The following is a 23825-nucleotide window of genomic DNA, read 5'->3' as shown; positions in this document are numbered from 1 at the left end:
TGTCTTGATGTAGTAGTCATATTTCCAATCTGTTGTTGCAGTTGTCTTGCCAATGCTAAGCTGAAACATTAAAACATAGAAATTTACAATGCAGAAGGAGGCCATTTTGGCCAATCGTGTCCGCGCCGGCCGACAAATAGCCACTCAGCCCTCGTTCAGCAGCCCTGAAGGTTACATATAAACCTATGAACAAAGGCGGTCAGGTAAAGAGCATCCAGCCCCACAAGTCTGCCCCACACAACTGTGATATCCCATGTATCGCAACATTTTACACTCCACCCACCCGGAACCATGCGATCTCCTGGGAGAGGCAAAAAATAGAGATTAAAAACTCAGGCCAATTGGGGAAAAAAATCTGGGAAAATTCCTCTCTGACCTATCCAGGCGATCAAAACTATTCCAGGAGATCACTCTGGCCGTATTAGATTCCATGATGTACTTACCATCATGTCTGCATTAGCCAACACGAGGTTATCCAGTGTAATCCCACTTACCAGCTCTAGGTCCGTACACTTCGAGTGCACATCCAAGCACCTTTTAAATGTGGTGAGGGTTTCTGCCTCCACCACACTTCGAGGCAGTGAGTTTCAGACCCCCACAACCCTCAAGTCCCCTTTGAACTTTCCACCAACCACCTTAAACCTATGCCCCCTCGTAATTGACCCCTCCACCAAGGGAAATAGGCCCTTGCTATTCACTATGTTCAACTCCCTCAAAATTGTATACACCTCAATGAAGTCTCCTCGGCTTCCTCTGTTCCAAGGAGAACAAACCCAGCCTATCCAATCTGTCCTCATAACTAAGATTCTCCATTCCAGGCAGCATCCGAGTAAATCTCCTCTCTAGTGCAATCACGCCCTTCCTATAATACGGCGTCCAGAACTGCACACACTATTCCAGCTGTGGCCTAACTAGTGTATTATACAATTTAAGCATAACCTCCCTGCTCTTGTATTCTATGCCTCGACTAATGAAGGCAAGTATTCCATGTGCCTTCTTAATCACCTTATCCACCTGGCCCCTACTTTCAGGGATCTGTGGACAAGCAACCCCCCAGATCGGGGGGACACGATTTAATGATCTAATGTTTTAATTTTCTCACAAAAAGAGTTCTGTGGACAAGCACTCCAAGGTCCCTTTGTTCATCACTTCTAAGTGGCCCACTGTTTGAGGTGTATACCCTTTCCAATAAGGGAACTAAGGGTTACGGGGAGAGGGCGGGTAAGTGGAGCTGAGTCCACGGCCAGATCAGCCATGATCTTATTGAATGGCGGAGCAGGCTCGAGGAGCTAGATGGCCTACTCCTGTTCCTAGTTCTTATGTTCTTATGTTCCTTATTTGCCCTCCCCAAGTGCATTACCTCAAACTACTCTGAATTAAATTCCATTTGCCACTGTTCTGCCCACCTGACCAGTAGATTGATCCTCCTCCTGCAGTCCGTGACTTTCCTCTTCATTATTAACCACACAGCCAATTTTAATATCATCTGCAGACTTCTTAATCATACCCCCTATATTCAAATCTAGATCATTGATGTGTCCCACAAAAAGCAAGGGACCCAGTACTGAGCCCTGTGGAACCCCACTGGAAACATCCTTCCAGTCACAAAAACATCCATCAACCATTACTCTTTGCTTCCTACCTCTGAGCCAATTTTGGATCCAACTTGCCATTTTGCCCTAGATCCTATGGGCTTTCACCTTCGTGATCAGTCTGCCATGTGGGACCTTATCAAAAGCTTTGCTAAAGTCCATATACGCTACACCGTACGCACTACCCTCATCGACCCTCCTGGTTACCTCCTCGAAAAATTCAATCCTGTTAGTCAAACACGATCTTCCCTTAACAAATCTATCCTGACAGCCCCTGATTAATCCTTGCCTTTCTAAATGTAGATTTATCCTGTCCTTCAGGATTTTTTCCAATAATTTTTCAACCACTGAGGTTAGGCTGACAGGCCTGCAATTGCATGGCCTATCTCTTTCTTCCTTCTTAAACAACGGTACCACATTAGCAGTCCTCCAGCACCATGCCTGAATCCAAAGAGGACTGGAAAATGATGGTCAAAAACCTCTGCTATTTCCTCTCTCGCTTCACTCAACAGCCTGGGATGCATTTCATCTGGGCCTGGGGACTTATCCATTTTCAAAGCTGCCAAACCCCCCAATACCTCCTCTCTCTCTCTCTCTCTCTCTCTCTCTCTCTCTCTCTCTCTCTCTCTCTCTCTCTATTTCGTCCATGACATGCCATGTTAAGAAGGCACCATGTCATTAAACAAAACAGAGGAAACTGGATCAGTCTAGTGGTCTGAAATTCAATTTCTGAATAGAAGATAAAATAAAATTGTATGTATTGCGCTTGCAGCATATGACTTGTATGGTGGGCAGCAACCAAAATTGTTATCCCACTTCTAAGTTTGTAGGCCATAAAAACCCACATGATGGTGCAGAGTTAATTTTCCCATTTTTAAAGGAAGTCATGTCATAATAGGCATATGCCCAGTATAACCTGCCCAAGCTGGCCCAAAAAGTTATCTCTTGCAATAAAGTAAATTGGCAGACCCAAAATTATGAAATTGCATGGCATCATACATCTCCGTGCTTTCTGGGCCATCGTGCTAATTGTTCTTGATGGACTGGAATAGACATAACAGAAAATAGGTGCAGGAGTAGGCCATTCGGCCCTTCAAGCCTGCACCGCCATTCAATAAGATCATGGCAATTCATCCCCTCAATACCCCTTTCCTGCTTTTTCTCCATACCCCTTGATCCCCTTAGCTGTAAGGGCCATATCTAACTCCCTCTTGAATATATTCAATGAATTGGCATCAACAACTCTCTGCGGCAGGGAATTCCACAGGTTAACAACTCTGAGTGAAAAAGTTTCTCCTCATCTCAGTCCTAAATGGCCTACCCTTATCCTAAGACTATGTCCCCTGGTTCTGGACTTCCCCAACATCGGGAACATTCTTCCCACATCTAACCTGTCCAGTCCCGTCAGAATCTTATACGTTTCTATGAGATCCCCTCTCATCCTTCTCAACTCCAGTGAATAAAGGCCCAGTTGATCCAGTCTCTCTTCATATGATAGTCCCGCCATCCCTGGAATCAGTCTGGTGAACCTTTGCTGCACTCCCTCAATAGCAAGAACGTCCTTCCTCAGATTGTGAGATCAAAACTGAACACAATATTCCAGGTGAGGCCTCACTGAGGCCCTGTACAACTGCAGTAAGACCTCCCTGCTCCTATACTCAAATCCCCTAGCTATGAAGGCCAACATACCATTTGCCTTCTTCACCGCCTGCTGTATCTGCATGCCCACTTTCAGTGACTGATGAACCATGACACCCAGGTCTTGTTGCACCTCCCCTTTTCCTAATCTGCCGCCATCCAGATAATCTGCCTTTGTATTTTTGCCCCCAAAATGGATAACCTCACATTTATCCACATTATACTGCATCTGCCATGCATTTGCCCACTCACCCAACCTGTCCAAGTCACCCTGCTGCCTCTTAGCGTCCTCATCACAGCTCACACCGCTACCCAGTTTAGTGTCATCCGCAAACTTGGAGATATTACACTCAATTCCTTCTTCTAAAACGTTAATGTAAATTGTAAAGAGCTGGGGTCCCAGCACTGAGCTCTGCGGCACTCCATTCGTCACTGCCAGCCATTCTGAAAAGGAGCAGTTTATCCCTACTCTCTGCTTCCTGTCTGCCAACCAGTTCTCTATCCACGTCGGTACATTACCCCCAATACCATGCGCTTTGATTTTGCACACCAATCTCTTGTGCAGGACCTTGTGAAAAGCTTTTTGAAAGTCCAAATACACCACATCCACTGGTTCTCCCTTGTCCACTCTGCTAGTTACATCCTCAAAAAATTCCAGAAGATTCGTCAAGCATGATTTCCCTTTCGTAAATCCATGCTCACTTGGTCTGATCCTGTCACTGCTATTCAAATACGCTGCTATTTCATCCTTAATGATTGATTCCAACATTTTCCCCACTACTGATGTCAGGACTTGGTGTTCAAGGGGGCGTTCCTCATTTTGGTACAGTTGCATGTGGCACATATGATCACAGTGGTATGAATTTAGCTTTATATCTGTCATTATTAGTAGCTTCTATGTATGTCAAATAGGCTGCCTATTCACTGCCAAATTATCAATAGTTGTTTACTGTGGATTTGGACTGCCGGGTGGCTTTCTAAGCTAACTTCATGGGTCTGAGCCTAAGAGCAGGAAACTATACACCAGTTAGCCTAACATCAGTCATTGGGAAAATGCTGGAGTCCATTATTAAGGAAGTAGTAGTAGGACATTTAGAAAATCAAAATACAGTCAAGCAGAGTTAGCATGGTTTTATGAAAGGGAAATTATGTTTGACAAATTTGCTGGAGTTCTTTGAGGATGTAACGAGCAGGGTGGATAAACGGGATCCAGTAGATGTCATCTACTTGGATTTCCAGAATGCATAGAAACATAGAAAATAGGTGCAGGAGTAGGCCATTCAGCCCTTCGAGCCTGCACCACCATTCAATAAGATCATGGCTGATCATTCCCTCAGTACCCCTTCAATAAGGTACCACAGGAAAAGTTTCCTGCACAAGATAAGAGCTCGCGGGGTTGAGAGTAATATATTAGCATGGATAGAGTAGGTTGGGCCTCTACTCATTGGAATTCAGAAGAATAAGAGGTGATCTTATCGAAACGGATAAGATTGTGAGGGGGCTTGACAAGGTGGATGCAGAGAGGATGTTTCTACTGATAGGGGAGACTTGAACTAGAGGACATAATCTTAGAATAAGGGGCCGCCCATTTAAAACAGATGAGGAGAAATTTCTTTTCTGAGGGTTGTAAATCTGTGGAATTCACCGCCTCAGAGAACTATGGAAGCTGGGTCATTGAATAAATTTAGGACTGAAATAGACAGTTTCTTAAGCGATAAGGGGTTATGGGGAGCGGGCAGTGAAGTGGACCTGAGTCCATGATCGGATCAGCCATGATTGTATTAAATGGTGGAGCAGGCTCGAGGGGCCGTATGGCCTAATCCTGCTCCTATTTCTTACGCTCTTATCTTTTTAAAAACAGAAAATGCTGGAAATTGCAGCGGGTCATCGACCCGAAACGTTAACTCTGCTTTCTCTCCACAGATGCTGCCTGATCCGTTGAGATTTCCAGCATTTTCTGTTTTTATTCCAGATTTCAGCAGCCGCAGTATTTTGCTTTTGTATTAGCATGGATAGAGGCTTGGCTAACTAACAGAAAACACAGTCGGGATTAAATGGGTCATTTTCAGGTTGGCAAACAGTAATGAGTGGGGTCAGTGCTGGGGCCTCAACTATTTACAATTTATATTAATGATTTGAATGAAGGGCCTGAATGTAATGTAGCCAAATTTGCTGAGGATACAAAGATAGGTGGGAAAATAAGTTGTGAGGAGGACACAAAGAATCTGCAAAGGGATGTAGATAGGCTAAGTGAGTGGGCAAAAATTTGGCAGATGGAGTAGAATGTGGGAAAATGTGAGGTTATCCACTTTGGTAGGAAAAAGAAAAAAGAAAATTATTATTTAAATGGGGAGAGATTACAAAATGCTGCGATACAGAGGGATCTGGGGTTCCTTGAAAATGAAACAGAAAAAGTTAGTATGCAGGTACACCAAGTAATTAGGAAGGCAAATAGAATGTTGGCCTTTATTGCAAGGGTGATGAAGTATAAAAGTAAGGAAGTCCTACTACAACTGGAGTACTGTATACAGTTTTGGCCTCCTTATTGAAGGAGGGATATACTTGCATTGGAGGCACTTCCAAGAAGGTTCACAACGTTGATTCCTGAGATGAAGGGGTTGTCATATGAAGAACGGTTGAGCAGGTTTGGCCGATACTCATTGGAGTTTAGAAGAATGAGGTGTGATCTTATTGAAACATATAAGATACTGAGGGGGCTTGGCAGGGTAGATGCAGAGAGGATGTTTCCCCTTGTGGGGGAATCTCGAACTAGGGTGCATAGTTTTAGAATTCTTCTGTCAGAGGGTCGTGAATCTTTGGAATTCTCTACCCCAGAGAGCTGTGGAGGCTGGGTCATCGACTATATTTAAAGTGGAGATACACAGATTTCTGAATGATAACTGAGTCAAGGGTTATGGGAAGGGGGCAGGGAAGTGGAGTTGAGGCTAAGATCAGATTAGCCATGATCTTATTGAATGGCGGAGCTGGCTGAGGGGCCAAATGGCCTACTCCTGCTCCTATTCCTTATGTTACTTACGTTAGGTGTCGGGTATGACTCATTGGGAGCATTTTCACCTCTGACGCAAAAGGTTATGGGTACAAGTCTCACTCCAGAGACTTGAGCACAAATATCTACACTAACATCGACAGTGCAGTACTGAGGGAGCAATAGATTTCAAACTTACTTTGGAAAAAATAATTTTCAAATGCATTTTAAATAAACACTATGCACAATTTTTTCGGTTTAAAAAAATCCTTGTGCGTCAGGTGGCTTGTATGTTATGGAGAGCGTGACCCCTATTAATGGCAACAATTTATAGTACTTCACGGCAATAATACCATCAATGACCTACAGCTGATATTGAAGTGTTCTGTTACTGGAATTGTTCTTTTGATCTCATTATTATCATCAATTTCAGCTAAAATCTGCCTAACTATATCAGCCATTAGATAACTTTATTTGAGAATAGGAAGATTGCATAATATGGAGGGTGACATTTAAGGAATATATATTCAGAGTTTTGAGCTTATAAATACACAGTTTTAACAAGAAACCTTATGTTAATAGGATTTTTGCAGTCGATTGTTAGCTTGGTTATTAACTTTAGTTCCTATTGGCTTTTGTATCTAGACAGCAGTTTGCTGGAGATTGGGTACAGCCATTTTGACTGATGAAATACTTAATTATTAATATAGTGAACTATGCTGTTACAGTTGACATTGGCTACAAAATTGATTTTTCTTGTGATAAGTTGTTTTTCCTGACAGTACATTACAATCGTTTGAGAAGCTGAAATACCTCACAGATATTCAGTGCGGCACATTTAATAATAAAGGGCTCTGACTTTAAATTTTAAACTTCAGAATTGCCACATTATCTCACTGATATTGATTAAAATTTCAGTAAATATTCTGAATAGTGACAGATTAGGAAAAGGGGGGGTGCAACGAGACTTGGGTGTCATGGTACATCAGTCATTGAAAGTTGGCGTGCACGTACAGCAGGCGGTGAAAAAGGCAAATGGTATGTTGGCCGCCTTAGCAAGGCGATTTGACTATAGGAGCAGGGAGGTCTTATTGCAGTTGTACAGGGCCTTGGTGAGGCCACACCTTGAATGTTGTGTACAGTTTTGGTCTCCTAATCTGAGAAAGGACATTCTTGCTATTGAGGGATTGCAGCGAAGGTTCACCAGACTGATTCCTGGGATGGCAGGACTGACATATGAAGAAAGACTGGATCGACTAGGCTTATATTCACTGGAATTTAGAAGAGTGAGAGGGGATCTCACAGAAACATGTAAAATTCTGACAGGATTGGACAGGTTAGATGCAGGAAGAATGTTCCCGATATTGAGGAAGTCCAGAACTCCAAAGGTCACAGTCTAAGGATAAGGGGTAAGCCATTTAGGACCGAGATGAGGAGAAACTTCTTCACTCAGAGAATTGTGAACCTGTGGAATTCTCGACCACAGAAAGTTGTTGAGGCCAGTTCGTTAGATATATTCAGAAGGGAGTTAGATGTGGCCCTTACGGCTAAAGGGATCAAGAGGCATGGAGAGAAAGCAGGAATGGGGTACTGAAGTTGCATGATCAGCCATGATCACATTGAATGGTGGTGCAGGCTTGAAAGGGCCGAATGGCCTACTCCTGCACCTATTTTCTATGTTTAATATTCTGCCTTCCTGTTTTTGCCACCAAAGTGGATAACCTCACATTTATCTACATTATACTGCATCTGCCATGCATTTGCCCACTCACCTAATCTGTCCCAAGTCACCCTGCAGCCTCTTGGCATTCCTCCTCACAGCTCACACTGCCACCCAGCTTAGTGTCATCTGCAAACTTGGAGATATTACATTCAATTCCTTCATCTAAATCATTAATTTATATTGTAAATAGCTGGGGTCCCAGCTCTGAACCTTGCAGTACCCCACTAGTCACTGTCTGCCATTCTGAAAAGGACCCGTTTATTCCTACTCTTTGCTTCCTGTCTGCCAACCAGTTCTCTATCCACGTCAGTACATTACCCCCAATACTATGTGCTTTAATTTTGCACACTAATCTCTTTTGTGAGACCTTGTCAAAAGCATTTTGAAAGTCCAAATACACCACATCCACTGGTTCTCCCTTGCCCACTCTACTAGTTTCATCCTCAAAAAAAATTCTTGAAGATTTGTCCAGCATGATTTCACTTGCATAAATCCATGTTGACTTGGACCGATCCTGTCACTGTTTTCCAAATGCGCTGCGATTACATCTTTAATAATTGATTCCAACATTTTCCCCACTACCGATGTCGGGCTAACCGGTCTATAATTCCCTGTTTTCTCTCTTTTTTTAAAGTGGGGTTACATTCGCAACTCTCCAATCATAGGAACTGTTCCAGAGTCTATAGAATGTTGGAAAATGACCACCAATGGATCCACTATTTCTACGGCCACTTCCTTAAGTATTCTGGGATGCAGACTATCAGGCCCTGGGGATTTATCGACCTTCAAACCCATCAATTTCCCTAACACAATTTCCTGACTAATAAGGATTTCCTTTAATTCCTCCTTCTTGCTAGACCCTCGGTCCCCTAGTATTTTCAGGAGGTTATTTGTGTCTTCCTCAGTGAAGACAGAACCAAAGTATTTGTTCAATTATTCTGCATTTCCTTGTTCCTCATTATGAATTCACCTGATTCTGACTGCAAGCGACTTACATTAGTCTTCACTAATCTTTTTCTCTTCACATATCTATAGAAGCTTTTGCAGTCAGTTTTTATGTTCCCTGCAAGCTTACTCTCGTACTCTATTTTCCCCCTCCTAATTAAACCCTTAGTCCTCCTCTGCTGGATTCTAAATTTCTCCCAGTCCTCAGGTTTGCTGCTTTTTCTGGCCAATTTATGTGCCTCTTCCTTGGATTTAACACCTATCCATAATTTCCCTTGTTAGCCACAGTTGAGCCACCTTCCCCTTTTTATTTTACACCGGACAGGGATGTATAATTGTTATAGTTCATCCATGTGATCTTTAAATGTCTGCCATTGCCTATCCACCGTCAGCCCTTTAAGTATCATTCGCCAGTCTATCCTAGCCAATTCACGTCTCATACCCTCGAAGTTACCTTTCTTTAAGTTCAGGACCCTAGTCTCTGAATTAACTGTGTCACTCTCCATCTTAATGAAGAATTCTATCATATTATGATCACTCTTCCCCAAGGGGCCTTGCACAACCAGATTGCTAATTAATCCTTTCTCATTATACAAGACCCAGTCTAGGATGGCCTGTTCTCTAGTTGGTTCCTCGACATATTGGTTGAGAAAACCATCCCTTATACACTCCAGGAAATCCTCCTCCACAGTACTGCTACTAGTTTGGTTAGCCCAATCTATATGTAGATTAAAGTCACCCATGATAACTGCTGTACCCTTATTGCACGCATCCCTAATTTCCTGTTTGATGCCATCCCCAACCTCCCTACTTCTGTTTGGTGGTCTGTAGACAACTCCCACTAACGTTTTCTGCCCTTTGGTGTTTTGCAGCTCTGCACACACAAATTCCACATCATCCAAGCTAATGTCCTTCTTTCTATTGCTTTAATCTCCTCTTTAACCAGTAATGCTACCCCACCTCCTTTTCCTTCCTGTCCATCCTTCCTGAATATTGAATACCCCTGGATGTTGGTTGCTCTGGAGCCTTGTCTCCATAATCCCAATTACATCATATCTGTTAACAGCTATCTGCGCAGTTAATTCATCCACCTTATTACGAATGCTCCTCGCATTGAGACTCCGAGCCTTCAGGCTTGTTTTTTTTTAACACTCTTTTTGTCCTTTTAGAATTATGTTAAAATGTGGCCCTTTTTGATTTTTGCCCTTGATTTCTCTGCCCTCCACTCTTGTTTTTCTCTTTCCTACCTTTTGCTTCTGCTCTCTTTACTTCCCTTTGCATCCCTGCGTAGATTCCCATCCCCCTGCCATATTAGTTTAAACCCTCCCCAACAGCACTAGCAAACACTCCGCCTAGGACATCGGTTCCGGTCCTGCCCAGGCGCAAACCGTCCGGTTTGTACTGGTCCCACCTCCCCAGAACTGGTTCCAATGTCCCAGGATTTGAATCCCTCCCCCTTGCACCACTCCTCAAGCCACGTATTCATCTGAACTATCCTGCTATTGCAACTCTGACTAGCACGTGGCATTGGTAGCAATCCTGAGATTATTACCTTTGAGGTCCTACTTTTTAAATTTAACTCCGAGCTCCCTAAATTCAGCTTGTCGAACCTCATCCTGTTTTTTTACCTATATGCACCACGATAGCTGGCTGTTCACCCTCCCCCATCCAGAATGCCCTGCAGCAGCTCTGAGACATCCTTGACCCTTGCACCAGGGAGGTAATATACCATCCTGGAGCTCGTTTGCAGCCGCAGAAACGCCTATCTATTCCCCTTACAATAGAATCCCTTATCACTATAGCTCCCGCACTCTTTTTCCTGCCCTCCTGTGCAGCAGAGCCACCCATGGTGCCATGAACTTGGCTGCTGCTGCCTTATCCCTGATGAGCCATCTCCTCCAACAGTACCCAAAATGGTATATCTGTTTTGGAGGGAGATGACCGCAGGGGACCCCTGCACTACCTTCCTTCTTCCATTCTTCCTGCTGGTCACCCATTCCCTATCTGCCTGTGTAATCTTTTCCTGCGGTGTGACCAACTCACTAAACATGCTATTCACGACATCCTCAGCATCGCGGATGCTCCAGAGTGAATCCATGCACAGCTCCAGTGCCTCAATGCGGTAGGTAGAGTGCGTGACATGGGAGAAATGGGATAGAATGCATGAGAGGAGAGGAGGGGACAATATACGGCATGGGTAAGGGAGGATGGTAGAATACAATGCAACAGGATGGAGCAGAATGCATGGCAAGTGGAAGAATTCATAAGGGGAAGGGTATGACGCAAATTAATGAATGGAGGGAAGTGGATGGCAGTGACGGGGGAGATTGAAGAGGAAAACTAAGGGGAAAATCGGTGGCAATGAGCAGGGCAATAGAAGGAAGGGGATAATAGTTGGTAATGAAAGGGAGAGGAAATACTTAAAAAGGTTGAAGCAATGTTTTGGGCGCGAAGTGGAGAGTGACAGCATTAAATGATAGGGAATGGGTATAGAAAGTGCCACCATGAACTTTGACGGTGAGGGGGCAAAGAGAGCAAGTATGAGGGCAGAGTACCACCACCACCTTCAATGGCAGAGAGCAGAAGAAGTGTTGGGGGAGGGGAGGGTGGGGGGGCGGAGAGAGGAATGAAAGACAGAAAATAACTTAAAATTTGTATAGCACCTTTCACGTTCTCTATGTCCCAAAGTACTTATCAGCCAATGAAATAAGTTTTGTAGGCAAATGAGCAAACAATTTTCTTCGCCGTGTTGCCTCACAAACAGCAATGAAAAGAATGACAAGTTGATCTGTTTTGGTTGATTGAGAGATAAATGTTGGCCAGGACACCACGAGAAAATTCTCCACTCTTCAAATCTTTTATGTCCACCTGAGAGGCAAGTCAAGGCCTTGGTTTAATGTTTCATTTGAAAGACAACACCTTTGACAAAACAGTACTTCCTCAGCCTTGATTGTGTTTCACGTTCAATGGTGGGGTTTGAACCCATGTTCGTCTGACTCAAAAATAAGAGCAGTAGCACTGAGCCAAGAATGCCATGTTGAATTTGAGAGTGAGAAAAACTCAAATATGAACTGTGAGGTTTGGCGGAGAAGATAGTGTTTCTCAAAGTGTGGGAAGTTGGATGGAGTGCAGTGTGTCTGAACAGGGTCCAGAGAGGGTAGTGTGACTTTGTGAACTGGAATGGGGGGAGGATGTTAGATTGGGTAAGTGACTTTGATAAGTGATGAGTTGGTTGACTTGTTGATCACCCAAATGTCACTTTGTTTTTCCTTCTTTAGTTAAAAACCCTATTACTTGTGAAGTATAAAAATGCTTAAGATTAACCAGCATACATCATTTGTACCATAAAAATTCTAAATATTTTTGGGGGAGAACTCTGCCCTGACGCATGCACCACATTTGCTTGTGTTCCCCCTTTTACCCCCTAAAGTACAAGTGAAAGAATGTTGTGGGTGTCAGGGCCGCAAAATTCGGCACCTTCACATCGGCAGTTAAGGCTGGTTTCAGGGGGAAATTGGCAGCCGCCTCACTTCCGCCCACGTTTGGCGCAGGCTGTGCTGGTCACCATCTTGGTGAAGGCGGGATGTGCATGCGCTGGCAGTATTCAGAGTAGGCAGTTTGTGACGTCAGTCAGCCTGTAACGCTGATTTGCCACATGACCTGTCCTTTTGGACGGCGCCATTCCAAACAATGCGCTCTCTTAAATACACACAGCTGAACGTGCGTTAAGCTGCATGAGGGACACCCCCCCCCCCCCCCCCCCAAGGGCTCTTTGAAGGGATACATCCAACTTGCAGGTAAGTTGATTATTTCTCCTCTACCGGCTCTTGTAGAGTTTATAGTAATCATCATCATCATCATAGGCAGTCCCCCGGAATCGAGGAAGACTTGCTTCCACTCTTAACATGAATCCTTAGGTGGCTATACAGTCCAATACGAGAACCACAGTCTCTGTCACAGGTGGGACAGATAGTCGTTGAGGGAAGTGGTGGGTGGGATTGGTTTGCCGCACGCTCTTGCCGCAGACTGCGCTTGATTTCTGCATGCTTTCGGTGACTAGCCTCGGTGCTCAGCGCCCTCCTGGATGCACTTTCTCCACTTAGGGCGGTCTTTGGCCAGGGACTCCCAGGTGTCAATGGGAATGTTGCACTTTATCAGGGAGGCTTTGAGGGCGTTCTTGTAACGTTTCCTCTGCCCACCTTTGGCTCGTTTGCCGTGAAGGAGTTGCGAGTAGAGCGCTTACTTTGGGAGTCTCGTGTCTGGTATGCGAACTATGTGGCCTGCTCAGTGGACAGTGCTTCAATGCTGGAGATGTTGGCCTGGTCGAGGACGATAATGTTGGTGCGTCTGTCCTCTCAGGATTTGTAGGATCTTGCGGAGACATCGTTGGTAGTATTTCTCCAGCGACTTGAGGTGTCTACTGTGCATGGTCCATGTTTCTGAGCCATACAGAGGGATTACTGGAAGACATTTATAAAGTTGTTAAATGTGTGCAGTGTGTGCTGCTGGATGTTGGGAAGGCATTGGCTGCAACTGGAAGGCCTCTGAGTGCATCACTTGTTCGCAGTCATGGGGGCTCGCACTGCAGCATGACAGGGAAATGAAGCAGAGGCAGCAAAGACAGGCTGCTTGCAGAGGGAGGGGGAGGAGGGCTCTCAGCCAGAGGCTTGCCCACTTAGGCTCCGCTTCACGAAGGAGGTGATCACAGAACTCTGCCACCTCTTGGGACCAGACCTGCAGCCTGAGAGTACAAATGGCTCAGCCAGTGACCCTCAAGCTGATTGTGGCTGTGAATTTTTTCACCAGCGGATCCTTTCAGGCTGGAACCGGCGGCATAGCTGCATCTGGTTGCTCACAGAGGCTCTATACGCGAGGAAAAGGGACTTATTTGGCTTCTCTCTAAACAGAGAAGCAGGAAGAGCACGCATGTGGCTTTGCCAGGCTATCTGGCTTCCTCACAACTGCACACACGTGGCTTTGCGGGTGCCGCATATCAATTCTGAGATGTACTGTAACTGAAAAGGGTACCACTCAATTAACGTGCAGTTGGTGTGCAAACACGTCCAGCACATCATGGTGGTGAATGACCGCCATCCTGGCAGCAGCCATGATGCCTTTATCTTGCGCCAGTCCACTATGCCAGCAATCTTCCAGCTACCATGTCAAACCCAAGGGTGGCTGCTCGGAAACGAGGGCTATCTGCTCTACACCTGGCTGATGACTCCCCTCTGCAATCCCACCACTCCTGCCCCGCAATCATAATGACAACCGTGCTGCCACGAGGAACTTCACCGAGCAGATCATTGGGGTGCTCAAGCAACAGTTCCACTGCCATGACTGTTTGAGAGGAGTGCTCCAATACTCACTGGTGCGGGTGTTCCAACTCGTGATGGTCTATTGCATCCTCCACAACTTGGCTATCATGAAGGGCAACCCTTGCCACCACGCGTTCCGCAACCACATCAGGAGGGGGAGGAGGTGGCCTGCCAATCCTCGTTCCGGACGGTCATGTTCATGAGCGCATCACCTGAATGAAACCCTAGAGTGCTCAACAGCTGATCACCCCAAGCCTGGATGCTGTCCAGGTCTTGCTGCATGCAGGCATGGGATGCTTCATTATCTGAGGATTTGCAAGTGGAACTGAACACAGTTATCAACAAACAGCTCCACTTCTGACCTCACAGTGCAGGATGGCCATTGATGAAGCAGCTGAAGAGAGTTGGGCTTGGACCTCCTTCAGTAATATCATGGGGCTGAAATGATTGGCCTCCAGTGTCAGCTGTGGCTCAGTGGGTAGCACTCTTGCCTCTGAGTCAGAAGGTTGTGGTTGTGGGTTCAGTCCAACTCCAGGGACTTGAGCACAAAAAAATCTAGGCTGTCACTCCAGTGCAGTGCTGAGGGAGCCCTGCACTATCGGAAGTGACGCCTTTCGGATGAAATGTTAAACCGAGTTCCCATCTGCCCTCTCAAATGGACGTAAAAGAAGAAGAGCGGGTGAATTATCCCCGGTGTCCTGTCCTGGAATATTTATCCCTCAATCAACATAACAAAAAAAACCCAGATTATCTGGTCATTATCACATTGCTGTTTGTGAGAGCTTGCTTGTGCGCAAATTGGCAGCCGCATTTTCTACATGACAACAGTGACTACACTACAAAAGTACTTAATTGGCTGTAAAGCGCTTTGCGACGTCCGGTGGTCGTGAAAGGCGCTATATAAATCCAAGTCTTTCTTTCCAACAACCACATCCATCTATCTTTATGCTAGGTATCACTCCATCCACTGGAGAGTTTTCCCCTGATCTCCACTGACTTCAGCTTTCCTAGGGCTCTTTGACGCCATGCTCAATAGAATGCAACCTTGATGTCAAGGGCAGTCACTCTCGCCTCACATCTGTAGTTGAGATCATGTGTCCATGTTTAGGACAAGGCTCTAATGCGGTTTGGAGCAGAATGCTCCTAGTGGAAACCAAATTGATCATAATTGGGCATGTTTTTGGTGATTAAGTGCTGCTTGATAGCGCTGTTGATGACTCCTTCCATAATATGCATTGTTATCTTTAGACTGAAAGGATAGTTTTCTTCTCCAAGTATTTGGTCGTTAATTTTGTACTATGTCATATTTTAAAACTGTCTTGTTCCAGGTTTATAGTTTTCAGACAAAGCTATCTTATTACATTGTGTAATTTTACAAAATGGCAGACATAAAATTATATAATAATTTTATTTTTCAGAACTGAACTTAGAGTGTGCACATTCACCTGCAGTAAAATTAAGGCCAAAGATGTCACTGCATTCATATGGAAGTCGAGAAGGATCAGTGTCTGGTCGGTCAGGGGAGTGTAGCCCAGTTCCAATGGGTTCAATTCCAAGAAGAGGATTGGTCAATGGAAGTAAAGAAAGCACTGGCTACTTGGAAGAGCTAGAAAAAGAGAGGTACATTGTAGTTTATATTGTTCCTGGTATATTGTAAGAAAATCAGGTTTGTCTTTAATCCAGGGACCAACAGCAGTTCCTGAAAAAGTTGTCTCTCTGGTTCAGCCATGTCTAACTTACACAGTGTAATGCTAAAACAAATGTTTATATATCACAGTAATATAGAAGTTCAGATATCAGGTATAGGTTTATTAATTATCTACAATATAATAAGGATTATGCATACTTCCTGTCTAGAAAACCTTACTGTTGTCAATATTTTTTTCATTATAAATTTCTATGTTCATATTTCGAATGAAGCTGCCAGTTCGTGGTGGTGCTGTAGCGCCTTCCGTTTTTGTTATATTCATTCTCATGATGGGGTTGTCGCTGGCAAGGCAGGCATTTATTGCCCATCCATAGTTGTCCAGAGAAGGTAGTGTTGGGCCCCCTTTTTTGAACCATTGCAGTCTGTGTGGTGAAGGGACTCCCACAATGCTGTTAGGTAGGGAGTTCCAGGCTTTTGACCCAGTGATGATGAAGGAATGGCAATATATGTTCACTTCAGCATGTTATGTACACTGATTGATATTTGCGTAATGCGACGGGATGCCGATCAAGCAGATTGCTTTATCCTGGATAGTGTCAAGCTTTTTGAGTGTTGTTGCAGCAGCACCCATCTAGCAAATAGAGAGTATTCCATTTATGCCTTGTAGGTGGTAGATTGGTGTGTGGGGAGGAGGGGTCAGGTGTTGAGCCATGCAACAAAATGTCCGGCCTCTGATCTGGTCTATTATGTGGCTGGTTCAGTTGAGTTTCTGCTCAGTGGTGACCTCCCAGGCTGTTGATGCTGGATGACTCGGTAATGGTGATGACATTGAATGTGATGATGAGATCGATAAGCTCTCACTTGTTGCATATGGTCATTACCTGACATGAATGTTACTCGTCACTTATCAGCTCAATCCTCCATGTTGTCTGGGTCTAGCTGCATGCGAGCATGGACTGCTTCGTTAACTGAGGTATTGTGAATGGAGCTAAACATTGAATCAACAGTGTATTAACCCCACTTCTCAATTTATGATGTAGAGAAATTCATTAATGAAGCAGCTGAAGAAACTTTGGCCAAGGATGCTGCCTTAAAGTCTAGAAGCAATGTCCTCAGGCTGAGATGATTGGCTTCAAATAGCCACAACCATCTTACTTTATGCCAAATATGACTCCACCACTGGATTCCCATTGAACAGTTTTATTAAGGATTCCTTTGTAATACATTTAGTCGAATGTTGCCTTGATATCAACGGCAGTCACTCGCCCCTCACTTCTAGAATTTAGCTCGCGTCGATATTTGGACCAAGGCTCATGAGATTTGGAGCCGAGTGGCCCTGGCATAACTCAGATTTTATTTTTTATTGGTTCTGGGATGTGGGCATGGCCAACATTTATTGCCCATCCCTAATTGCCCTTGAGGTGGTGGTGAGCCGCCGCCTTGAACTGCTGCAGTCCTTGAGTACTCCCACAGTGCTGTTAGCGGGGGGGGGGAGGGGGAGTTCCAGGATTTTGACCCAGCAACAATGAAGGAATGGTGATATATTTCCAAGTCAGGATGGTGTGTGACTTGGATGGTGTTCCTATACACCTGCTGCCTTTGTCCCTCGAGGTGGTAGAGGTTGAGGGTTTGGGAGGTGCTGCCAAAGAAGCTGTGGTGAGTTGCTGCAGTGCATCTTCTAGATGGTGCACACTGCAGCCATGGTGCGCCGGTGGTGGAGGGAGTGACTGTTGAAGGTGATAGATGGGGTGCCCATCAAGCAGGCTGCTTTGTCCTGGATGGTGTTGAGCTTTTTGAGTGTTGTTGGAGCTGCACACATCCAGGCAAGTGGAGAGTATTCCATCGCACTCCTGACTTGTGCCTTGCAGATGGTGGAAAAGCTTTGGTGAGTCAGGAGGTGAGACACTCGCCGCAGAATACCCAGCATCTGACCTGATCCTGTTGCCACAGTATTTGTGTGGCTGGTTCAGTTAAGTTTCTGGTCAATGGTGACCTCCAGGATTTTGATGGTGGGGGATTTAGTGATGGTAGTGGATTTAGTGATGGTAGTGCCCTTGAATATCATGGGGAGGTGGTTAGATTCTCGCTTGTTGGATATGGTAATTGTGCGGCTCCAGTGTGGCACGAATGTTACTTGCCACTTATCAGCCCAAGCCTGAATGCTGTCCAGGTCTTGCTGCATGCGGGCATGGACTGCTTCATTATCTGAGGAATTATGAATGGAACTGAACATTGCCATCATCAGCGAACATCCCCACCTTTGACCTTGAGCATTGGTGAGTAAGTGCCGCTTGATCGCACTGTTGCCGATTCCTTCCATTACTTTGCTGATTTGCTGACGATTGGGAGTAAGGTGGTAGTTAGTTGGGTTGGATTTGTCCTGGTTTTTGTGGACAGGGCATATCTGGGAAATTTTCCATTGTGTTGTTGCTGTACACCGTAGTTTGGTGGACGGGTAGTTCTTGAGCACAGATCTTCAGCATTATAGCTAAGATGTTGTTGGGGCCTGAAGCCTTGTCCAGTCCACTCAACCATTTCTTCATAACACGTAAAAGTAATTAGAAATGGCTGAAGACTGGCATCTAAGATGGTGTGGACCGCAGAAGGAAGCTGAGAAGGATCATATATTTGGCACACTGTCTGAAGATGGATGCAAATGTTTCAGCCTTGTCTTTTGCACTTACGTGTTAAGCTCTGGCATCATTGAGGATGGGGATGTTCATGGAGCCTCCTCTTAATTTCCACCTCTATTCACGATTTGATGTGGCAGGACTGCAGAGCTTTGATCTGATCCTTTGATAGTGGGATTGCTTAAATCTGCCGAGAGCATGTTGCTTTCGCTGTTTAGCATACACATAGTTCTGTGTTGCAGCTTCACCAGGTTCATTTTTCAGAACAACTGGTGTTGCTGCCAGCATGCGTTTATCCACTTCTTCGTGTCTCTCAGTTCCCCAGCCTGCACTACAAAGAAACTTCAATACTCCAGCCACTTTTCCTTCTCTGCTTACCAAGTTGTCATAACTTTTGCTATTTAACTATAAAGAATTAATAAAAATAAGGACTTATTTTATGACTTTAAAATGGAGACTGAATTATGTCTGCATACCTGAAGACTACATTTGGTCTTCACTCCTATGTTTAAGATCACAGAAGATTGATGAGTGTATTTCAAAAATAAACTCTCCCTGTCCTTTCTCTAACACTATCTGTCTTCTCTGCCTTAGTTTTATTTTTTTCCATGTAATATAACCTTCTGTTGCTTTCTTTTTAAAAAAGAAAATTAACTAAAATACACTTGTTTTTGAAGTCCCAGCATCCATTTTAGAAGCAGAAATAACTTTATAACCAGTAGTCACCAGCTAAAATCTACCCCCAACAGCTAGTTTTTCCGAGTTAAGTGCCAGAATTATAAAGATTTAATTTTTTTGTGTTCAGATTTCTTGCCTGTAGCATTAGTAGCGCCGTTACGCTTGTTGAAGTATCAGCCACAGTGTAATGTATGAATAAGGAGTCTGACTAGATACTATAAGCTCAAAGTAAAGTGTGACCGTAGTCTTTTATTGCAGGTCTCCATAGTGCCTCTCCAGCTTGTGAGGCCTTCTTAAGTATATGTGCTCCCAAGGGATTGTGGGATCCCTTGGGAATCCAGGGGATGAGCCCTCTGGTGGCTACACAAGGTATATACTTGTTTACATATATAACACACAGCAGAGGAAGGGTTAATTGAAATAGTGGCTTCAGTATTTGTTAAATTGTATGGTGTGTATAATTGTCAGTTTTTCCTCAACAATTTTCTCCACTACTTTTCTCTCAAGGCCTTTACTCCTTGTTCAACTGCAGTACTACTAGTGATGGCCAGCTTATCCAAGTGGCCGTCATTCATGTGAGCCTTAATGATGAGTGTCACCAGGCTTTTGAACTGTAGCACTATCATAACTAAACCCAATCCCTTTTGCATTCAATGTCCACATATATGTACTTTTACTAAGGTGGATGATAAGGAATGAGAAACCTAGATGATTTGCCCCTTCCTAATTATGACATTGAGGCCAATTGCATGGCAGAACCAATGCATTCACCCTGGATAAGATTGGTTAGCTTAACACAGAGGAAAAATTCAATCTGGACCCTCCTTGTCTGGAACTCATATAGTAGCTCCATATTGAGGTTCTTGGCACAGATTATATAATCCTTTACCATCCTGATGCTGAACCAGTTTTTGATTTATTTGGTCTGTCTCCAGTTCTTAATGCAGCCACAGTAGACTTTCTACTTGTAGTTCAAAGGCTTTCCAACAAAAGTTTTTTTTTCCGTTGTGCAGTCCAGCATTTTGCTTGCCAACTGGCTTTTCCCAATACTATGGTGAGCGAGAGGCATTTCCTCCAATTGCTGTTGGAAGTGCTTTTCAGTATCTGCCTCCCAAATTCTGTAGCATGGAGAACTTTTGGCTCGGTAAATAGATATATCCTTCCCTCAGTGGGCCTTTTTTCTATTGCTTGTGTCCTCTCCGTATGACAGTAAACATTGAATAAAGCAGATCTGAATATCAAGAAAAAAATAAAGGCAGTGAAGAGGGAGAAGCAGGGAACATAGAAAAAGCAGAACAGAAACGGAGACCAGAAATTACAAGAGGAAAAGGAGAAGCCAAATATATGGTGAAATCGAACCAAGCTCCATCAACTTCTCCCTCGATCATCTTCCAGCCCAGCTCCTGACCATCCAATTACCTCCCCCTTAGTCATATGCTTACCAGCCTTGCCGGCATCTGTTTCTAAGAATTGATCCCACCCCTTTCAAAATTAATCTCTTCCATCTTCACAAGCTATCACACTGTCTGCAACCTGCCCTTTCAGTCCAAGGTATTTGAGTGGCATTAATGCATTCAACAACGCATTCACTTTTTTCATTATCCCATACCAAGTCCCTCTAATTTCATTTCCAACCACCCTACAACACCAATTCTGGGTGTGAATGTCTTTGTTTCTCCATCTCTCCTTATTCTTCTTGACCTTTCTGCCATCTTCAACACTATCAGCCACTCCATTCTTTGGGCCCAAGTTTCCACATGATTTGCGCCTGATTTTTAGGAGCAACTGGTGGAGAATGGACTATCTTAGAATTTGCAATTCTCCACATTTTTTTTTCTGCAGTTCTAGTCAGGTAGAACAGTTCTACTTTGGAACAGAATTTTTTCTTCAAAAGGGAGCGTGTCCGGCCACTGACGCCTGATTTGAAAGTTTCCACAGTGAAAATGTACTCCAAACTAAAGTAGAATGGAGCAAGTGAAGATTTTTGTAGAACTGAAAAAACCTGTTCTACACATTAAAAAATCAGGCGCAGGTTACAAATCAGGCGTCCAGAACGAGGTGGGTGGGGGGGGGGGGGGGGAGGGAACTCATTAAATTCTACAATAAATCCTTATTTATACTTATACAAATATTATACAAATAAATCCAACCTGAATAAACATTTATAAGCAAAGAAAAGATTAAATAAACCATCATCCTACCTGTGTGAAAGTGCTTCAGCAAGGAAGAATGGTGCAGCAAGCCTCACAAAACGAGGGAGCCGACCGAACTGCGGGCGGTGGGGGGAGGAGGGAGCCGACCGAACACGGGCGGGGCGGGGGGGAGGGGAGGGGAGGGGAGGGAAGGGAAGGGAGCCGACGAACGCGGGGGAGGGAGAGAGCCGACGAACGCGGGGGAGGGAGAGAGCCGACCGAATGCGGGCGGGAGGGAGGGAGCCGACCGAACGCGGGGGAGGGAGCTGACCAAACGCGGTGGGGGGGGGGAGGGGAGGGAAGGGAGCCAACCGAACGGGGGGGGGGGGGGGGGAGCCGACCGAACGCGGGCGGGAAGGAGGGAGCCGACCGAACGCGTGTGGGGAGGGAGGGAGGGAGCCGACCGAACGCGTGGGGGGAGGGAGGGAGGGAGGGAGCCGACCGAACGCGGCGGGGGGAGGGAGGAAGCTGACCGAACGCGGTGGGGGGGAGGGAGGGAGCCGACCGAACACGGCGGGCGGGAGGGAGGGAGCTGACCGAACGCATGGTGGGGGGGGAGGGAGGGAGCCGACCGAACACGGCGGGCGGGAGGGAGGGAGCTGACCGAACGCATCGGGGGGGGGGAGGAGGGAGGGAGCCGACCGAACACGGCGGGGGGAGGGAGGGAGCTGACCGAACGCGGGGGGGGGGGGGGGGGGAGGGAGGGAGCCGACCGAACACGGCGGGGGGAGGGAGGGAGCTGACCGAACGCGGGGCGGGTGGCGGGGGGGAGCCGACCGAAACGGCTGCCTCAACTTTCTGAGGCTTCCTGCACCCTTCTCACTTCTACAACCTCTGTGCTGATGGCAATGTACTTTTATTAAAAAATGTTCAAAAACTAAACAGCTACAAAGAACTACAAAAATGGCCGAGTGCCAATGTTTTTTTCACACTGAGCATGTGCGAACGCTCCAACGCACACGTACAGCGTTGCCGGCAGGAAAAAAACTAATTTAAATAGTACCCGCCCCCTCCCACATACAAAATCGGTGCGAGTGTAGGCTCCGCTCCCCTGGGCGCCGCGCCAAGCAGACAAGGAGCTCCAGAATCGCTCGTTTTTTTTCCGGCGCCGTTTTAGGTGCGAAAAATGGGCGCCCAGCTCGGAGGGGCACCCGTTTTTTATCATGTGGAAACTTGGGCCCTTTAACTCTACCTTTGTGGGTCCTACTCTCTTGTAATTCCATTCTTACCTGCCCAATGCTGTCACTTCATATTCTCAAAAAGTGTGCCAACCTCTTCCCACAATCATCTCTGACTTGTTAAAGGCTCCATCATTGGCCCTTCCTATTCACCATATATAAGCTGGTCCTCAAAAACATCACCAGCAAGCATGGGGTCAGCTAGCACATATACACCAACAACACCCAATTCATAGGAATAGCCATTTACTCTACTGCAGTTGTAATCCAACATGAAGCCCTGGTTGGGTCAAAACTTCCTTTCGCTCAATGTTATCTGAAATTGAAGCCATCTTCTTGCTCTTATCACTTTTGGGCCCCTCACTCTGGCTTTTATCAAATTTGATGATTACATACACAGACTGAACCCAGTTGTGTCCAGCCTCATCATATTGTTCAACTTTGAGCTGAGCTTTCATCCCACTTCTGATTTGTCATTAAGATCATGGCTCTTTATTTGTTGAAGTAAAAGTGAAAGCAATTATCAATAATAAATGATAAATAAATCAATAAATCAACCAATAAATCAATCAAAAATTTTTTTTTTAAGTTTAAAAATCAATAAATAAAAAATTAAGCTTCTACTCAGCAGCGGGAGCACTCCAACAGCGTGCTGGGACGCCATCCCCTCCCCCAGCGTGTCTCGCTCGATCTCGCTCTCTCTCGCTCTCTCTCTCTCTCTCTCTCTCTCTCTCTCTCTCTCTCTCTCTGTCTGTCAGTGTGTTTCTGACAGTGAGGGGAGGGGAGGAGAGGAGGGGAGGGCGAGGAAGGAGGGGGCCTTCATAGCTAGAGGATTTGAGTATAGGAGCAGGGAGGTCTTACTGCAGTTGTTCAGGGTCTTGGTGAGGCCTTACCTGGAATATTGTCTTCAGTTTTGGTCTCCTAATCTGAGGAAGGGCGTTCTTGCTAGTGAGGGAGTGCAGCGAAGGTTCAGCAGACTGATTCCCGGGATGGTGGGACTGACATATGAGGAGAGACTGGATCAGCTCGGCCTTTATACACTGGAGTTTTGAAGCATGAGAGGGGATCTCATAGAAACGTATAAGATTCTGACGGAACTGGACAGGTTAGATGCGGGAAGAATGTTCCCGATGATGGGGAAGTCCAGATCCAGGGGACACAGTCTTAAGATAAGGAATAGGCCATTTAGGACTGAGATGAAGAGAAACTTCTTCACTCACGAGTTGTTAACCTGTGGAATTCCCTGCCGCAGTTGGTGATGCCAGTTCATTGGATATATTCAAGAGGGAGTTCGATATGG

The 23825-nt window shown here is 45.4% G+C and overlaps 1 protein-coding gene across 11 annotated transcripts in view; it reads left to right on the top strand.

The window, feature by feature from the left end:
* The window catches only part of apc (APC regulator of WNT signaling pathway), a 388865-nt gene that overhangs the window by 232220 nt on the left and 132820 nt on the right, over positions 1–23825 (top strand). For 10 of the 11 annotated variants that reach the window (XM_070883858.1, XM_070883877.1, XM_070883847.1 and 7 more), the window contains one exon: positions 15618–15819. In XM_070883858.1, the coding sequence (XP_070739959.1) occupies positions 15618–15819 (202 nt within the window). Of the gene's footprint in view, positions 1–10983; positions 11007–15617; positions 15820–23825 lie in introns of those variants that run through there. The other variant, XM_070883895.1, reaches the window with a different exon arrangement.

Source organism: Pristiophorus japonicus, chromosome 1 (genome assembly GCF_044704955.1).
Source record: "Pristiophorus japonicus isolate sPriJap1 chromosome 1, sPriJap1.hap1, whole genome shotgun sequence".
In the NCBI taxonomy this organism is placed as follows: Eukaryota; Metazoa; Chordata; class Chondrichthyes; family Pristiophoridae; genus Pristiophorus; species Pristiophorus japonicus.
The sequence above is the reverse complement of the archived record's forward strand: the minus strand, read 5'-3'. Positions and strand labels throughout refer to the sequence as shown.